We start from the raw sequence: 19,483 nt of genomic DNA, 5'->3' as shown, positions 1-19,483 counted from the left end.
TTTTGTTGGTCCAGAGCCCATTTTGGGGGTCCTGAGCCCCATTTTGGGGGGTCCTGAGCCCATTTTTTGTTGGTCCAGAGCCCATTTTGGGGGGTCCCGAGCCCATTTGGGGGGGTCCCGAGCCCTTTTTGAGGGTCCCGAGCCCATTTTTGGGGGTCCCGAGCCCATTTTGGGGGGTCAAGAGCCCATTTTGGGGGGTCCCAAGCCCATTTGGGGGGGTCCCGAGCCCATTTTTGTTGGTCCAGAGCCCATTTTAGGGGGGTCAAGAGCCAATTTTGGGGGTCCCAAACCCATTTTGGGGGTCCCGAGCCCATTTTTGGGGGGTCCAAGCCCATTTTAGGGGGTCCCAAGCCCATTTTTGAGGGTCCCAAGCCCATTTTGGGGGGTCCCGAGCCCATTTGGGTGGTCCCAAGCCCATTTTTGGGGTCCAGAGCCCATTTTAGGGGGTCCAAGCCCATTTTGGGGGGTCCTGAGCCCATTTTAGGGGGTCCCAAGCCCATTTTGGGGGGTCCCAAGCCCATTTTGGGGGGGTCCAAGCCCATTTTTGGGGGTCCCGAGCCCATTTTAGAGGGTCCCCAAGCCCATTTTGGGGGGTCCCGAGCCCATTTTGGGGGGTCCTGAGCCCATTTTTGTTGGTCCAGAGCCCATTTTTGGGGGGGTCAAGAGCCCATTTTGGGGGTCCTGAGCCCATTTTAGGGGGTCCAAGCCCATTTTAGGGGGTCCCAAGCCCATTGTTGGGGGTCCCAAGCCATTTTGGGGGGTCCTGAGCCATTTTGGGTGGTCCCAAGTCCATTTTGGGGGGTCCTGAGCCATTTTAGGGGGTCCAAGCCCATTTTAGGGGGTCCCGAGCCCATTTTGGGGTCCCGAGCCCATTTTTAGGGGGTCCCAAGCCCATTTTGGGGGGTCCTGAGCCCATTTGGGGGGGTCCCGAGCCCATTTTGGGGGGTCCTGAGCCCATTTTTGTTGGTCCAGAGCCCATTTTGGGGGTCCTGAGCCCATTTGGGGGGGGTCCCGAGCCCTTTTTGAGGGTCCCGAGCCCATTTTTGGGGGTCCCGAGCCCATTTTGGGGGGTCAAGAGCCCATTTTGGGGGTCCCAAGCCCATTTTGGAGGGGTCCCGAGCCCATTTTGCGGGGGTCCTGAGCCCATTTTTGTTGGTCCAGAGCCCATTTTTGGGGGGTCAAGAGCCCATTTTGGGGGTCCTGAGCCCATTTTAGGGGGTCCAAGCCCCATTTTAGGGGGTCCCAAGCCCATTGTTGGGGGTCCCAAGCCCATTTTGGGGGTCCTGAGCCCATTTTGGGGTGGTCCAAGTCCATTTTGGGGGGTCCTGAGCCCATTTTAGGGGGTCCAAGCCCATTTTAGGGGGTCCCGAGCCCATTTTAGGGGTCCCGAGCCCATTTTAGGGGGTCCCAAGCCCATTTTGGGGGGTCCTGAGCCCATTTGGGTGGTCCCAAGCCCATTTTGGGGGTCCCGAGCCCATTTTGGGGGGTCCCAAGCCCATTTTGGGGGTTCCTGAGCCCATTTTTGTTGGTCCAGAGCCCATTTTAGGGGGGTCAAGAGCCAATTTTGGGGGTCCCAAACCCATTTTGGGGGTCCCGAGCCCATTTTTGGGGGTCCAAGCCCATTTTAGGGGGTCCAAGCCCATTTTAGGGGGTCCCGAGCCCATTTTAGGGGGTCCAAGCCCATTTTAGGGGGTCCTGAGCCCATTTTTGGGGGTCCAGAGCCCATTTGGGTGGTCCCAAGCCCATATTTGGGGGTCCAGAGCCCATTGTTGGGGGTCCAGAGCCCATTTTGGGGGGTCCTGAACCCATTTTGGGGGTCCCGAGCCCATTTTAGGGGGTCCCAAGCCCATTTTGGGGGGTCCCGAGCCCATTTTTGTTGGTCCAGAGCCCATTTTTGGGGGGTCAAGAGCCCATTTTAGGGGGGTCCCGAGCCCCGTTTGGGGGTCCCAAACCCATTTTGGGGGTCCCGAGCCCATTTTAGGGGGTCCCGAGCCCATTTTTGGGGGTCCAAGCCCATTTTAGGGTGTCCCGAGCCCATTTTAGGGGGTCCCAAGCCCATTTTTGGGGGTCCCGAGCCCATTTTGGGGGGTCCTGACCCCCCCCGTGTCCCCCCCTTTTCCCCAGTGGACAACCTGGACCCCAACTTCCAGAGCGACGCTCAGAGCAAGCGCTCGGCCCTGCACGCGGCGGCGCAGAAGGGACACCTGGAGATCTGCCACCTCCTGCTGCAGGTGGGACACTCCCAGTATAGCCCAGTATAGCCCAGTGCCATCCCAGTACAGCCCAGTACAGCCAGTGCCTCCCCAGTGCCATCCCAGTACAGCCCAGAAGGGACACCTGGAGATCTGCCACCTCCTGCTGCAGGTGGGACACTCCCAGTATAGCCCAGTATAGCCCAGTACAGCCCAGTGCCTCCCCAGTGCCATCCTAGTGCCATCCCAGTACAGCCCAGTACAGCCAGTGCCTCCCCAGTGCCATCCCAGTACAGCCCAGAAGGGACACCTGGAGATCTGCCACCTCCTGCTGCAGGTGGGACACTCCCAGTGCCTCCCAGTATAGCCCAGTGCCATCCCAGTACAGCCCAGTGCCTCCCTAGTGCAATCCCAGTACAGCCCAGTACAGCCAGTGCCTCCCCAGTGCCATCCCAGTACAGCCCAGAAGGGACACCTGGATCTGCCACCTCCTGCTGCAGGTGGGACACTCCCAGTATAGCCCAGTACAGCCCAGTGCCATCCCAGTACAGCCCAGTGCCATCCTAGTGCCATCCCAGTACAGCCCAGTACAGCCAGTGCCTCCCCAGTGCCATCCCAGTACAGCCCAGAAGGGACACCTGGAGATCTGCCACCTCCTGCTGCAGGTGGGACACTCCCAGTATAGCCCAGTATAGCCCAGTACAGCCCAGTGCCTCCCCAGTGCCATCCTAATGCCGTCCCAGTACAGCCCAGTACAGCCAGTGCCTCCCCAGTGCCATCCCAGTACAGCTCAGAAGGGACACCTGGAGATCTGCCACCTCCTGCTGCAGGTGGGACACTCCCAGTGCCTCCCAGTATAGCCCAGTGCCATCCCAGTACAGCCCAGTGCCTCCCTAGTGCAATCCCAGTACAGCCCAGTACAGCCAGTGCCTCCCCAGTGCCATCCCAGTACAGCCCAGAAGGGACACCTGGATCTGCCACCTCCTGCTGCAGGTGGGACACTCCCAGTATAGCCCAGTACAGCCCAGTGCCATCCCAGTACAGCCCAGTGCCATCCTAGTGCCATCCCAGTACAGCCCAGTACAGCCAGTGCCTCCCCAGTGCCATCCCAGTACAGCCCAGAAGGGACACCTGGAGATCTGCCACCTCCTGCTGCAGGTGGGACACTCCCAGTATAGCCCAGTACAGCCCAGTGCCATCCCAGTACAGCCCAGTGCCATCCTAGTGCCATCCCAGTACAGCCCAGTACAGCCAGTGCCTCCCCAGTGCCATCCTAGTGCCATCCCAGTACAGCCCAGTACAGCCAGTGCCTCCCCAGTGCCATCCTAGTGCCATCCCAGTACAGCCCAGTACAGCCAGTGCCTCCCCAGTGCCATCCCAGTACAGCCCAGAAGGGACACCTGGAGATCTGCCACCTCCTGCTGCAGGTGGGACACTCCCAGTATAGCTCAGTACAGCCCAGTGCCATCCCAGTATAGCCCAGTGCCATCGTAGTGCCATCCCAGTACAGCCCAGTACAGCCAGTGCCTCCCCAGTGCCATCCCAGTACAGCCCAGAAGGGACACCTGGAGATCTGCCACCTCCTGCTGCAGGTGGGACACTCCCAGTATAGCCCAGTATAGCCCAGTGCCATCCCAGTACAGCCCAGTGCCATCCTAGTGCCATCCTAGTACAGCCCAGTACAGCCAGTGCCTCCCCAGTGCCATCCCAGTACAGCCCAGAAGGGACACCTGGAGATCTGCCACCTCCTGCTGCAGGTGGGACACTCCCAGTATAGCCCAGTATAGCCCAGTACAGCCCAGTGCCTCCCTAGTGCAATCCCAGTACAGCCCAGTGCCATCCCAGTACAGCCCAGTGCCTCCCCAGTGCCATCCCAGTACAGCCCAGAAGGGACACCTGGAGATCTGCCACCTCCTGCTGCAGGTGGGACACTCCCAGTATAGCTCAGTACAGCCCAGTGCCATCCCAGTATAGCCCAGTGCCATCGTAGTGCCATCCCAGTACAGCCCAGTACAGCCAGTGCCTCCCCAGTGCCATCCCAGTACAGCCCAGAAGGGACACCTGGAGATCTGCCACCTCCTGCTGCAGGTGGGACACTCCCAGTGCCTCCCAGTATAGCCCAGTACAGCCCAGTGCCTCCCCAGTGCCATCCCAGTACAGCCCAGTACAGCCCAGTGCCATCCCAGTACCTGGCCGTGCTGGTCAGTACTGGTCAGCACTGGTCAGTGATGGTCAGTACCGGTCAGTACCAGTCAGTACCAGTCTGTATTGGTCAGTGCTGGTCAGTACCGGTTGGTACTGGTCAGTGATGGTCAGTACCCGTCAGTACCGGTTGGTACCGGTCAGCACCAGTCAGTGATGGTCAGTACCTGTCCGTACTGGTCAGCACTGGTCAGTGCCAGTCGGCACTGGTGGGTAGCGGTCAGTGATGGGCAGTGATGGTCAGTGATGGTCCATACCAGTCAGCACCAGTCAGTACCGGTCAGTGATGGTCCGTACTGGTCAGTACCGGTCAGTACCGGTCAGTGATGGTCAGTACCAGTCAGCACCAGTCAGTACCGGTCAGTGATGGTCAGTGATGGTCCGTACCGGTCAGTACCGGTCAGCGCCGGCCGGCACCGGTCAGTAGCAGTCAGTGATGGTCAGTGATGGCCTGTACTGGTCAGCACCGGTCAGTACCGGTCAGTACTGGCCGGTACCGGTCGGTAGCGGTCAGTGATGGTCAGTACGTGTCCATACTGGTCAGCACTGGTCAGTACCGGTCCGTACCGGTCAGTGACGGTCAGTGATGGTCCGTACCGGTCCGTACCGGTCAGTACCTGTCTGTACCAGTCAGTACCGGTTGGTAGCGGTCAGTGATGGTCCGTACCGGTCCGTACCGGTCAGTACCAGACAGTACCGGTCGGTACCGGTCAGTGACGGTCAGTGATGGTCCGTACCGGTCAGTACCGGTCCGTACCGGTCGGTACCGGTCAGTGACGGTCAGTGATGGTCAGTGATGGTCCGTACCGGTCAGTACCGGACAATACCGGTCGGTAGCGGTCAGTGACGGTCAGTGATGGTCCATACCGGTCAGTACCGGTCAGTACCTGTCAGTACCGGTTGGTAGCGGTCAGTGATGGTCCGTACCGGTCAGTACCTGTCCGTACCGGTCCGTACCGGTCGGTACCGGTCGGTACCGGTCAGTACCGGTCCGTACCGGTCAGTACCGGTTGGTAGCGGTCAGTGATGGTCCGTACCTGTCCGTACCGGTCAGCACCGGTCGGTACCGGTCGGTACCGGTCAGTGACCCGCCCCGCCGCGCCCCCGCAGGCCGGAGCCAACATCAACGCCGTGGACAAGCAGCGCCGGACGCCGCTGATGGAGGCCGTGGCCCACGACCAGCTGGAGGCGGCGCGGCTGCTGCTGCGGCGCGGGGGCTGCGCCTACAGCAAGGTGACGGCACCGCCACGCCCACCCTGTGACGTCACCGCCACGCCCACCCCTGACGTCACCGCCACGCCCACCCCTGACGTCACCGCCACGCCCATCCCTGTGACGTCACCGCCACGCCCACCCCGTGATGTCATGGCCACGCCCACCCCGTGATGTCATAGCCACGCCCACCCCCGTGATGTCATAGCCATGCCCAGCCGTGACGGCACCACCACGCCCACCCCGTGATGTCATAGCCACGCCCACCCCCGACGTCACGGCCACGCCCACCCCGTGGTGTCATAGCCACGCCCACACCAGTGATGTCATAGCCACACCCACCCGTGATGTCACGGCCACACCCACCCGTGATGTCATGGCCACGCCCACCCGTGATGTCACTGCCACGCCCGCCCCTGACGTCATGGCCACGCCCACCCGTGATGTCATAGCCACGCCCTCCCCGTGACATAATGGTCACACCACCCTGTGATGTCATAGCCACGCCCACCCCCGTGATGTCATAGCCACGCCCGCCCTGTGATGTCATGGCCACGCCTGCCCTGTGATGTCATAGCCACGCCCGCCCTGTGATGTCATGGCCACGCCCGCCCCGTGATGTCATGGCCACGCCCGTCCTGTGATGTCATGGCCACGCCCATCCCTGTGATGTCATGGTCACACCCACCCGTGATGTCATAGCCACGCCCACCCCGTGATGTCATAGCCACGCCCATCCATGTGATGTCATAGCCACGCCCGCCCTGTGATGTCATAACCACGCCCAAACCCGTGATATCATAGCCGCGCCCACCCCGTGACGTCACAGCCACGCCCACTCAGTGACGTCATAGATATACCTGCCCTATGATGTCATAGCCACGCCCTCCGTGTGACATCACTACCACACCCACCTGTGATTTGTGGCCACACCCACCCCATAACGTCATGGCCACGCCCACCCCGTGATGTCGTGGCCACGCCCACCCCGTGATGCCATAGCCACGCCCGCCCTGTGATGTCATGACCACGCCCACCCCGTGACGTCACAACCACGCCCATTCCATGACGTCATAGCCATGCCCACCCCGGTGATGTCATGATCGCGCCCACCCCAGTGACATCATACCCACGCCCACATGTGACGTCATAGATCCACCCAGCCACATGACGTCATAGCCACGCCCACAGGGTGATGACGTAGCCACACCCCAGTGACGTCATAGACACACCCGCATGATGACGTCATAGCCACGTCCACCCCGGTGATGTCATAGCCACGCCCACCCTGGTGACATCATAGCCACGCCCACAGGGTGACGACGTAGCCACACCCCAGTGACGTCATAGGCACGCCCACGTGGTGGCGTCATAGCCACGCCCACCCCGGTGACGTCACAGCCACGCCCACCCTGGTGACGTCATAGCCACGCCGCCAGGGAGAGTTACCCATACGACATCACTGCCCTGTATGACGTCACCACCCAGTGACGTCACCACCCATGTGACATCCCCGCCTCGTGACGTCACCGTCTTGCCTGACGTCACGCCCACCCCCGTGACGTCATCTCACCTATGATATCGCCGCCCCATGACATCACCGCCCATGTGACATCACCACCCGTATGACGTCGCCCTCTATGACATCACCGCCCCGTATGACGTCAGCGCCCCGTATGACGTCACTATCCCCGTATGATGTCACCACCCCCGTATGATGTCACTATCCCCGTATGACGTCAGCGCCCCCTATGACGTCACTATCCCCGTATGATGTCACCACCCCCGTATGATGTCACCGCCCCGTATGACGTCACCATCCCCTTTATGACGTCACAGCCCCGTATGACGTCACCACTGCCCCGTATGGTGTCACCACCCCTATGACGTCACCGCCCCCTGTATGATGTCACCGCCCCATATGACGTCACCGCCCCCGTATGATGTCACCGCCCCGTATGACGTCACCGCTGCCCCTATGATGTCACCGCCCCGTATGATGTCACCACCCCTATGATGTCACCACCCCTATGATGTCACCGCCCCGTATGACGTCACCGCTGCCCCTATGATGTCACCACCCCTATGATGTCACCGCCCCGTATGATGTCACCACCCCTATGATGTCACCACCCCTATGATGTCACCACCCCGTATGACGTCACCGCTGCCCCTATGATGTCACCGCCCCTTATGATGTCACCACCCCTATGATGTCACCGCCCCATATGACATCACCACCCCGTATGACATCACCACCCCCTTATGACGTCACCACTCCCCCATATGACCTCACCATCCCCCCGTATGACATCACCGCCCCCGTATGACGTCACCACCCCCCCCGTATGACATCACCGCCCCCCCCGTATGACGTCACCGCTGCCCCCTATGACGTCACAGGAGGAGGACGGCTCCACGTGCCTGCACCACGCGGCCAAGAACGGCAACCTGGACATGGTGGAGCTGCTGCTGAGCACCGGCCAGGTGGACGTCAACGCCCAGGTGGGGCCGCTGGCCACTGAGTGACCACCTGGGCAAGGGGGGCGGGCACCGGTCACTCGGCTCTGGGGGGATGGCCTGGGGGTCGCTGGCCACTGAGTGACCACCTGGGCAACGGGGGTGGGCATTGGTCACTCGGCTCTGGGGGGATGGCCTGGGGGTCACTGGCCACTGAGTGACCACCTGGGCAACGGGGGCGGGCATTGGTCACTCGGCTTTGGGCCTGTCCAGGGGGTCGCTGGCCACTGAGTGACCACCTGGGCAACGGGGGCGGGCATTGGTCACTCGGCTCTGGGGATGGCCTGGGGGTCGCTGGCCACTGAGTGACCACCTGGGCAACGGGGGTGGGCATTGGTCACTCGGCTTTGGGGATGGCCTGGGGGTCACTGGCCACTGAGTGACCACCTGGGCAGGGGGTGGGCATTGGTCACTCAGCTCTGGGGGGATGGCCTGGGGGTCGCTGGCCACTGAGTGACCACCTGGGCAATGGGGGGTGGGCATTGGTCACTCGGCTTTGGGGATGGCCTGGGGGTCACTGGCCACTGAGTGACCACCTGGGCAGAGCGGTGGGCATTGGTCACTCGGCTCTGGGGGGATGGCCTGGGGCCGCTGGCCACTGAGTGACCACCTGGGCAAGGGGGGGCGGGCATTGGTCACTCGGCTTTGGGCCTGTCCAGGGGGTCGCTGGCCACTGAGTGACCACCTGGGCAACGGGGGTGGGCATTGGTCACTCGGCTTTGGGGATGGCCTGGGGTCACTGGCCACTGAGTGGCCACCTGGGCAGGGGGTGGGCACCGGTCACTCGGCTTTGGGGATGGCCTGGGGGTCGCTGGCCACTGAGTGACCACCTGGGCAACGGGGGGCGGGCATTGGTCACTCAGCTCTGGGCCTGTCCAGGGGGCCGCTGGCCACTGAGTGACCACCTGGGCAGAGCGGTGGGCATTGGTCACTCGGCTTTGGGGATGGCCTGGGGGTCACTGGCCACTGAGTGACCACCTGGGCAAGGGGGGCGGGCATTGGTCACTCGGCTTTGGGGGGATGGCCTGGGGGTCAGAGAGGCTTTGGGGTGGTCAGGGGCTGTCCTGGGCCTGTCCTGGGGCTGTCCTGGGCCTGTCCTGGGGGTCAGGGGGGGTCAGGGCCTGTCCTGGGGCTGTCCTGGGGGTCAGGGCCTGTCCTGGGGCTGTCCTGGGCCTGTCCTGGGGGTCAGGGAGGGTTTGGGCCTGTCCTGGGGCTGTCCTGGGGCTGTCCTGGGCCTCGCTGACCACTGAGTGACCCCCCCCCAGGACAGCGGGGGCTGGACACTGGTCACTCAGTTTTGGGGGTGTCCAGGGGGTCAGCGAGGCTTTGGGGCTGTCCTGGGCTTGTCCTGGGCCTGTCCTGGGCCTGTCCTGGGCCTGTCCTGGGCTTGTCCTGGGCCTGTCCTGGGGCTGTCCTGGGCCTGTCCTGGGCTTGTCCTGGGCCTGTCCTGGGCCTGTCCTGGGGGTCAGGGCCTGTCCTGGGCTTGTCCTGGGGCTGTCCTGGGCCTGTCCTGGGGCTGTCCTGGGGCTGTCCTGGGGGTCAGGGCCTGTCCTGGGCCTGTCCTGGGCCTGTCCTGGGGGTCAGGGAGGGTTTGGGGCTGTCCTGGGCCTGTCCTGGGCCTGTCCTGGGGGGTCAGGGCCTGTCCTGGGCCTGTCCTGGGCCTGTCCTGGGGCTGTCCTGGGGGTCAGGGCCTGTCCTGGGCCTGTCCTGGGCCTGTCCTGGGGGGTCAGGGCCTGTCCTGGGCCTGTCCTGGGGGTCAGGGAGGGTTTGGGCCTGTCCTGGGCCTGTCCTGGGCCTGTCCTGGGCCTGTCCTGGGCCTGTCCTGGGGCTGTCCTGGGGGTCAGGGCCTGTCCTGGGCCTGTCCTGGGCCTGTCCTGGGGCTGTCCTGGGGGTCAGGGCCTGTCCTGGGCCTGTCCTGGGCCTGTCCTGGGGCTGTCCTGGGCCTGTCCTGGGGCTGTCCTGGGCCTGTCCTGGGGCTGTCCTGGGCTTGTCCTGGGGGTCAGGGCCTGTCCTGGGCCTGTCCTGGGCCTCGCTGACCACTGAGTGACCCCCCCCAGGACAACGGGGGCTGGACGCCGGTCACTCAGTTTTGGGGGTGTCCAGGGGGTCAGCGAGGCTTTGGGGCTGTCCTGGGCCTGTCCTGGGCTTGTCCTGGGCCTGTCCTGGGCCTGTCCTGGGGGTCAGGGCCTGTCCTGGGGCTGTCCTGGGCCTGTCCTGGGGCTGTCCTGGGCCTGTCCTGGGGGTCAGGGCCTGTCCTGGGGCTGTCCTGGGCCTGTCCTGGGCCTGTCCTGGGCCTGTCCTGGGCCTGTCCTGGGCCTGTCCTGGGGGTCAGGGAGGGTCTGGGCCTGTCCTGGGCCTGTCCTGGGCCTGTCCTGGGCCTCGCTGACCACTGAGTGCCCCCCCCAGGACAACGGGGGCTGGACGCCGATCATTTGGGCGGCCGAGCACAAGCACATCGAGGTCATCCGGCGGCTGCTGACCCGCGGGGCCGACGTCACCCTGACGGACAACGTGAGCGGGGGGAGGGGCGCCGGGACCCCAAAACCCCCGCTTTGCACCCCAAAACCCAGCTTTTACCCCAAAAACCCCGCTTTGCACCCCAAAACCCGGCTTTTAGCTCAAAAATCCTGCTTTTACCTCAAAATCCTGCTTTTACCCCAAAAACCCGGCTTTTTACCCCAAAACCCCTGCTTTGCACCCCAAAACCCGGCTTTTACCTCAAAAATCCAGCTTTTACCCCAAAAACCCCGCTTTGCACCCCAAAAGCCCAGCTTTTAGCTCAAAATCCAGCTTTTACCCCAAAAACCCCGCTTTGCACCCCAAAACCCGACTTTTACCTCAAAATCCTGCTTTTACCCCAAAACCTGGCTTTTTACCCCAAAAACCCGGCTTTTTACCCCAAAACCCCCGCTTTGCACCCCAAAACCCGGCTTTTAGCTCAAAAACCCGGTTTTTACCCCAAAACCCCCGCTTTGCACCCCAAAACCCGGCTTTTACCTCAAAACCCGGTTTTTATCTCAAAAACCCGGCTTTTTACCCCAAAACATGGCTTTGCACCCCAAAACCTGGCTTTTCACCCTAAAAACCCCGCCTTTCACCCCAAAACCCCTGCTTTGCACCCCAAAACCTGGCTTTTAGCTCAAAAACCCGGTTTTTACCCCAAAACCCTGCTTTGCGCCCCAGAACCCTGCTTTTCACCCCAAAACCTGGCTTTTCTAGCCCAAAAACCCCACCTTTCACCCCAAAACCCTGCTTTTTATCCCAAAACCCGGTTTTTACCTCAAAACCCGGCTTTTTACCCCAAAAACCCTGCTTTGCACCCCAGAACCCAGCTTTTCACCCCAAAACCTGGCTTTTCTAGCCCAAAAACCCCACCTTTCACCCCAAAACCCGACTTTTACCTCAAAACCCGGCTTTTATCTCAAAAACTCAGCTTTTTACCCCAAAAACCCAGCTTTTCACCCCAAAACCTGGCTTTTCTGGCCCAAAAACCCCGCCTTTCACCCCAAAACCCGGCTTTTTACCCCAAAACCTGACTTTTTACCTCAAAAACTCGGCTTTTTACCCCAAAACCCAGCTTTTACCTCAAAACCCCGCTTTTATCTCAAAACCCGGCTTTTTACCCCAAAAACCCTGCCTTTCACCCCAAAACCCGGCTTTTTACCCCAAAAACCCTGCTTTTCACCCCAAAACCTGGCTTTTCTAGCCCAAAAACCCCATCTTTCACCCCAAAACCCCTCCTTTCACCCCAAAACCTCTCCTTTCACCCCAAAACCCGGCTTTTCACCCCAAACCCCATCGTTTCCACCCAAAACCTCCTTTTTCGCTCTCAACCCCCCTCTTCTTGCCCAAAAACCCCGTTTTTCACCCCAAAATCCCTTTTCTCTGCATACGGGGGGGGGGTCAGTGGGTGCCCAGAGGGGTCAGTGGGTGCCCAGGGAGGGTCAGTGGGTGCCCAGGGGGGTCAGTGGGTGCCCAGAGGGGTCAGTGGGTGTCCTGGGGGGTCAGTGGGTGCCCTGGGGGGTCAGTGGGTGTCCTGAGGGGTCAGTGGGTGCCCAGAGGGGTCAGTGGGTGCCCAGAGGGGTCAGTGGGTGCCCTGGGGGGTCAGTGGGTGTCCTGGGGGGTCAGTGGGTGCCCAGAGGGGTCAGTGGGTGCCCAGTGGGGGTCAGTGGGTGTCCAGGGGGGTCAGTGGGTGCCCAGAGGGGTCAGTGGGTGCCCAGGGGGGGTCAGTGGGTGCCCTGGGGGGGTCAGTGGGTGCCCCAGTGGGGTCAGTGGGTGCCCAGGGGGGTCAGTGGGTGTCCAGAGGGGTCAGTGGGTGTCCTGGGGGGTCAGTGGGTGCCCAGAGGGGTCAGTGGGTGCCCAGTGGGGGTCAGTGGGTGTCCAGGGGGGTCAGTGGGTGCCCAGAGGGGTCAGTGGGTGTCCTGAGGGGGTCAGTGGGTGTCCTGAGGGGTCAGTGGGTGTCCTGGGGGGTCAGTGGGTGTCCTGAGGGGTCAGTGGGTGTCCTGAGGGGTCAGTGGGTGCCCAGAGGGGTCAGTGGGTGCCCAGAGGGGTCAGTGGGTGTCCTGAGGGGTCAGTGGGTGCCCAGAGGGGTCAGTGGGTGTCCAGAGGGGTCAGTGGGTGCCCTGGGGGGGTCAGTGGGTGTCCAGAGGGGTCAGTGGGTGCCCAGGTGGGTCAGTGGGTGCCCAGGGGGGTCAGTGGGTGCCCTGGGGGGTCAGTGGGTGTCCAGAGGGGTCAGTGGGTGTCCAGGGGGGGTCAGTGGGTGCCCAGGGAGGGTCAGTGGGTGCCCAGAGGGGTCAGTGGGTGCCCAGGTGGGTCAGTGGGTGCCGAGGGGGGTCAGTGGGTGCCCTGGGGGGTCAGTGGGTGTCCAGAGGGGTCAGTGGGTGCCCAGAGGGGTCAGTGGGTGCCCAGAGGGGTCAGTGGGTGTCCAGTGGGGTCAGTGGGTGCCCAGAGGGGGTCAGTGGGTGCCCAGTGGGGTCAGTGGGTGCCCAGAGGGGTCAGTGGGTGTCCAGAGGGGTCAGTGGGTGCCCAGTGGGGTCAGTGGGTGTCCTGGGGGGTCAGTGGGTGCCCCGAGGGGTCAGTGGGTGCCCTGGGAGGTCAGTGGGTGCCCAGGTGGGTCAGTGGGTGTCCTGAGGGGGTCAGTGGGTGCCCAGGGGGGGTCAGTGGGTGCCCAGAGGGGTCAGTGGGTGTCCAGGGGGGGTCAGTGGGTGTCCAGGGAGGGTCAGTGGGTGCCCAGAGGGGTCAGTGGGTGCCCTGAGGGGTCAGTGGGTGCCCAGGGTGGCTCAGTGGGTGCCCAGAGGGGTCAGTGGGTGCCCAGAGGGGTCAGTGGGTGCCCAGAGGGGTCAGTGGGTGCCCTGAGGGGTCAGTGGGTGCCCAGGGTGGCTCAGTGGGTGTCCAGAGGGGTCAGTGGGTGCCCAGAGGGGTCAGTGGGTGTCCAGGGGGGGTCAGTGGGTGCCCAGAGGGGTCAGTGGGTGCCCAGGGGGGGTCAGTGGGTGCCCAGAGGGGTCAGTGGGTGCCCAGAGGGGTCAGTGGGTGTCCTGGGGGGGTCAGTGGGTGCCCAGAGGGGTCAGTGGGTGTCCAGGGGGGGTCAGTGGGTGCCCAGAGGGGTCAGTGGGTGTCCAGGGGGGGGTCAGTGGGTGTCCAGAGGGGTCAGTGGGTGCCCAGAGGGGTCAGTGGGTGCCCAGGGGGGGTCAGTGGGTGCCCAGAGGGGTCAGTGGGTGTCCTGGGGGGGTCAGTGGGTGCCCAGAGGGGTCAGTGGGTGTCCTGGGGGGGTCAGTGGGTGCCCAGAGGGGTCAGTGGGTGTCCAGGGGGGGTCAGTGGGTGTCTGGGATGGGTCAGTGGGTGCTGGTCACTCAGTGGGTGTGGGTGCCCTGGGCGGGTCAGTGGGTGGCCGAGCACCCCAGGGTGGCTCAGTGGGTGTCCTGGGGGGTCAGTGGGTGTCCAGGGGGGGTCAGTGGGTGTCCTGGATGGGTCAGTGGGTGGTGGTCAGTCAGTGGGTGCGGGTGCCCTGGGAGGGTCAGTGGGTGGCGGTCAGTGGCCGAGCACCCCAGGGTGGCTCAGTGGGTGCCCTGGGGGGTCAGTGGGTGTCCAGGGGGGGTCAGTGGGTGTCTGGGATGGGTCAGTGGGTGGTGGTCACTCAGTGAGTGTGGGTGCCCTGGGCGGGTCAGTGGGTGGCGGTCACTCACCGGACCCCCCCAGGACCCCCCAGGGTGGCTCCGTGGGTGCCGTGAGGGTGGCGGTCAGTGGCCAGACCCCCCAGGACACCCCAGGGTGGCTCAGTGGGTGTCCTGGGGGGGTCAGTGGGTGTCCAGGGGGGGTCAGTGGGTGCCCTGGGCGGGTCAGTGGGTGATGGTCACTCACCGGACCCCCCCAGGACACCCCAGGGTGGCTCAGTGGGTGCCGTGAGGGTGGCGGTCAGTGGCCAGACCCCCCCAGGACACCCCCTGTGCCCCTCCCCCCCCGGCAGGAGGAGAACATCTGCCTGCACTGGGCGTCGTTCACGGGCAGCGCCGAGATCGCCGAGGTGCTGCTGAACGCGCAGTGCGACCTGCACGCCGTCAACTTCCACGGGGACACCCCGCTGCACATCGCCGCCAGGGAGAGCTACCACGACTGCGTCAGGTGTCACTCAGGGGTCACTCGGGGGTCACAGAGGGGTCACAGAGGGGTCACGGGGTCACTCAGGGGTCAGGGGGTCACTCAGGGGTCAGCTGCCACGGGGACACCCCCCTGCACATCGCCGCCAGGGAGAGCTACCACGATTGTGTCAGGTGCCTCAGGGGTCACTCAGGGGTCACAGAGAGGTCACAGAGGTCATAGAGAGGTTATGGGGTCAGGGGGTCACTCAGGGGTCAGGGGTCACTCAGGGGTCAGGGGGTCACTCAGGGGTCAGCTTCCACGGGGACACCCCGCTGCACATCGCCGCCAGGGAGAGCTACCATGATTGTGTCAGGTGCCTCAGGGGTCACTCGGGGGTCACTCAGGGGTCACAGGGGTCACAGAGAGGTTATGGGGTCAGGGGGTCACTCAGGGGTCAGGGGACACCCCGCTGCACATCGCCGCCAGGGAGAGCTACCACGACTGCGTCAGGTGCTTCAGGGGTCACTCGGGGGTCACTCGGGGGTCACAGAGGGGTCACAGGGGTCATAGAGAGGTCACGGGGTCAGGGGGTCACTCAGGGGTCAGGGGACATGGGGACACCCCGCTGCACATCGCCGCCAGGGAGAGCTGCCACGACTGCGTCAGGTGTGGGGTCAGGGGTCACAGAGAGGTCACGGGGTCACAGAGGGGTCACAGAGGGGTCACAGGGTCACTCAGGGGTCAGGGGGTCACTCAGAGGTCACGGGGTCACTCAGGGGTCAGGGGGTCACTCAGGGGTCAGGGGACACCCCGCTGCACATCGCCGCCAGGGAGAGCTACCACGACTGCGTCAGGTGTCACTCAGGGGTCACTCGGGGGTCACTCGGGGGTCACAGAGGGGTCACGGGGTCACTCAGGGGTCAGGGGTCACTCAGGGGTCAGCTGCCACGGGGACACCCCGCTGCACATCGCCGCCAGGGAGAGCTACCATGATTGTGTCAGGTGTCACTCAGGGGTCACTCGGGGGTCATAGAGGTCATAGAGGGGTCAGAGGGTCACTCAGGGGTCAGGGGGCCACTCAGGGGTCAGGGGGTCACTCAGGGGTCACTCAGGGGTCACTCAGGGGTCAGGGGACAACCCCCTGCACATCGCCGCCAGGGAGAGCTACCATGATTGTGTCAGGTGCCTCAGGGGTCACTCGGGGGTCACTCGGGGGTCACTCGGGGGTCATAGAGAGGTCACGGGGTCACTCAGGGGTCAGGGGGTCACTCAGGGGTCAGGGGGTCACTCAGGTGGTCACTCAGGGGTCAGCTTCCACGGGGACACCCCGCTGCACATCGCCGCCAGGGAGAGCTGCCACGATTGTGTCAGGTGCCTCAGGGGTCACTCGGGGGTCACTCGGGGGTCACAGAGGGGTCACAGAGAGGTTATGGGGTCAGGGGGTCACTCAGGGGTCAACTTCCACGGGGACACCCCGCTGCACATCGCCGCCAGGGAGAGCTGCCATGATTGTGTCAGGTGCCTCAGGGGTCACTCGGGGGTCATAGAGGGGTCAGGGGGTCACTCAGGGGTCAGGGGGTCACTCAGGGGTCAGCTGCCACGGGGACACCCCCCTGCACATCGCCGCCAGGGAGAGCTGCCATGATTGTGTCAGGTGTCACTCAGGGGTCACTCAGGGGTCACAGAGGGGTCACAGGGGTCACAGAGAGGTCACGGGGTCACTCAGGGGTCAGCTTCCATGGGGACACCCCGCTGCACATCGCCGCCAGGGAGAGCTGCCATGATTGCGTCAGGTGTGGGGTCAGGGGTCAGTCGGGGGTCACTCGGGGGTCATAGAGGTCATAGAGAGGTCACGGGGTCACTCAGGGGTCAGGGGGTCACTCAGGGGTCAGGGGGTCACTCAGGGGTCAGCTGCCACGGGGACACCCCCCTGCACATCGCCGCCAGGGAGAGCTGCCATGATTGTGTCAGGTGCCTCAGGGGTCACTCGGGGGTCACTCAGGGGTCACAGAGAGGTCATAGAGGGGTCACGGGGTCAGGGGGTCACTCAGGGGTCAGGGGACATGGGGACACCCCGCTGCACATCGCCGCCAGGGAGAGCTGCCACGATTGTGTCAGGTGTCACTCAGGGGTCACTCAGGGGTCACTCGGGGGTCACAGAGGGGTCAGGGGGTCACTCAGGGGTCAGGGGGTCACTCAGGGGTCAGGGGGTCACAGAGAGGTCACGGGGTCACTCAGGGGTCAGGGGGTCACTCAGGGGTCAGCTGCCACGGGGACACCCCGCTGCACATCGCCGCCAGGGAGAGCTACCATGATTGTGTCAGGTGCCTCAGGGGTCACTCGGGGGTCACAGAGAGGTCACGGGGTCACTCAGGGGTCAGGGGGTCACTCAGGGGTCAGGGGGTCACTCAGAGGTCACGGGGTCACTCAGGGGTCAGGGGACACCCCGCTGCACATCGCCGCCAGGGAGAGCTACCACGACTGCGTCAGGTGTCACTCAGGGGTCACTCGGGGGTCACAGAGGGGTCACAGGGGTCATAGAGAGGTCACGGGGTCACTCAGGGGTCAGGGGGTCACTCAGGGGTCAGTTTCCATGGGGACACCCCGCTGCACATCGCCGCCAGGGAGAGCTGCCACGACTGCGTCAGGTGTGGGGTCAGGGGTCACAGAGAGGTCACGGGGTCACTCAGGGGTCATAGAGAGGTCACGGGGTCACTCAGGGGTCAGGGGGTCACTCAGGGGTCAGCTGCCACGGGGACACCCCGCTGCACATCGCCGCCAGGGAGAGCTGCCATGATTGTGTCAGGTGTCACTCAGGGGTCACTCAGGGGTCACAGAGGGGTCAGGGGGTCACTCAGGGGTCACTGAGGGGTCAGCTGCCACGGGGACACCCCGCTGCACATCGCCGCCAGGGAGAGCTGCCATGATTGTGTCAGGTGTCACTCAGGGGTCACTCGGGGGTCACTCGGGGGTCACAGAGAGGTCACAGAGGTCATAGAGAGGTCACGGGGTCAGGGGGTCACTCAGGGGTCAACTTCCACGGGGACACCCCCCTGCACATCGCCGCCAGGGAGAGCTGCCACGACTGCGTCAGGTGCCTCAGGGGTCACTCGGGGGTCACTCAGGGGTCACAGGGGTCATAGAGAGGTCACGGGGTCACTCAGGGGTCAGGGGGTCACTCAGGGGTCAGGGGGTCACTCAGGGGTCAGTTTCCACGGGGACACCCCGCTGCACGTCGCCGCCAGGGAGAGCTGCCATGATTGTGTCAGGTGCCTCAGGGGTCACTCGGGGGTCATAGAGGGGTCAGGGGGTCACTCAGGGGTCAGGGGGTCACTCAGGGGTCAGGGGGTCACTCAGGGGTCAGCTGCCACGGGGACACCCCGCTGCACATCGCCGCCAGGGAGAGCTGCCATGATTGTGTCAGGTGTCACTCAGGGGTCACTCGGGGGTCACTCGGGGGTCACAGAGGTCATAGGTTACAGGGTCAGGGGGTCACTCGGGGGTCAGGGGTCACTCAGGGGTCACTCAGGGGTCAGGGGGTCACTCAGGGGTCAGGGGACACCCCCCTGCACATCGCCGCCAGGGAGAGCTGCCACGACTGCGTCAGGTGTGGGGGCAGGGGTCACAGAGAGGTCACGGGGTCACAGAGGGGTCACAGGGGTCACAGAGAGGTTATGGGGTCAGGGGGTCACTCAGGGGTCAGGGGACATGGGGACACCCCGCTGCACATCGCCGCCAGGGAGAGCTGCCACGACTGCGTCAGGTGTCACTCAGGGGTCACTCAGGGGTCACTCAGGGGTCACTCGGGGGTCAGGGGGTCACTCAGGGGTCAGGGGGTCACTCAGAGGTCACGGGGTCACTCAGGGGTCAGGGGGTCACTCAGGGGTCAGCTTCCACGGGGACACCCCCCTGCACATCGCCGCCAGGGAGAGCTACCACGACTGCGTCAGGTGTCACTCAGGGGTCACTCGGGGGTCACAGAGGGGTCACAGAGGGGTCACGGGGTCACTCAGGGGTCAGGGGGTCACTCAGGGGTCAGCTGCCACGGGGACACCCCCCTGCACATCGCCGCCAGGGAGAGCTGCCATGATTGTGTCAGGTGTCACTCGGGGGTCACTCAGGGGTCAGGGGGTCACTCAGGGGTCACTCAGGGGTCACTCAGGGGTCAGGGGACACCCCGCTGCACATCGCCGCCAGGGAGAGCTACCACGACTGCGTCAGGTGCCTCAGGGGTCACTCGGGGGTCACTCAGGGGTCACTCAGGGGTCACAGGGGTCACAGAGAGGTTATGGGGTCAGGGGGTCACTCAGGGGTCAGGGGGTCACTCAGGGGTCAGCTGCCACGGGGACACCCCGCTGCACATCGCCGCCAGGGAGAGCTACCACGACTGCGTCAGGTGTCACTCAGGGGTCACTCGGGGGTCACAGAGGGGTCACAGAGGTCATAGAGAGGTCACGGGGTCACTCAGGGGTCAGGGGGTCACTCAGGGGTCAGCTGCCACGGGGACACCCCGCTGCACATCGCCGCCAGGGAGAGCTACCATGATTGTGTCAGGTGCCTCAGGGGTCACTCGGGGGTCACTCAGGGGTCACAGGGGTCATAGAGAGGTCACGGGGCCACTCAGGGGTCAGGGGGTCACTCAGGGGTCAGCTGCCACGGGGACACCCCGCTGCACATCGCCGCCAGGGAGAGCTACCACGACTGCGTCAGGTGTCACTCAGGGGTCACTCGGGGGTCACAGAGGGGTCACAGAGGTCATAGAGAGGTCACGGGGTCACTCA

At 63.9% G+C, this 19,483-nt stretch overlaps 1 protein-coding gene across 1 annotated transcript in view; it reads left to right on the top strand.

Annotated features, from left to right (window-relative positions):
• Positions 1-2,124: 2,124 nt before the first annotated feature.
• LOC138101828 (histone-lysine N-methyltransferase EHMT2-like) overlaps positions 2,125-19,483 on the top strand; it is a gene marked incomplete at both ends in the record, with an annotated part of 40,871 nt that continues 23,512 nt past the window's right edge. The window contains 5 exon segments of the mRNA XM_068999599.1: positions 2,125-2,231; positions 5,505-5,627; positions 8,010-8,111; positions 10,533-10,637; positions 14,590-14,744. Coding sequence (XP_068855700.1) covers positions 2,125-2,231; positions 5,505-5,627; positions 8,010-8,111; positions 10,533-10,637; positions 14,590-14,744 — 592 coding nt within the window.

The sequence above is a fragment of the Aphelocoma coerulescens genome, unplaced genomic scaffold (genome assembly GCF_041296385.1).
Source record: "Aphelocoma coerulescens isolate FSJ_1873_10779 unplaced genomic scaffold, UR_Acoe_1.0 HiC_scaffold_531, whole genome shotgun sequence".
Taxonomy (NCBI): domain Eukaryota; kingdom Metazoa; phylum Chordata; class Aves; order Passeriformes; family Corvidae; genus Aphelocoma; species Aphelocoma coerulescens.
This window is presented reverse-complemented; position numbering and strand designations above follow the sequence as displayed.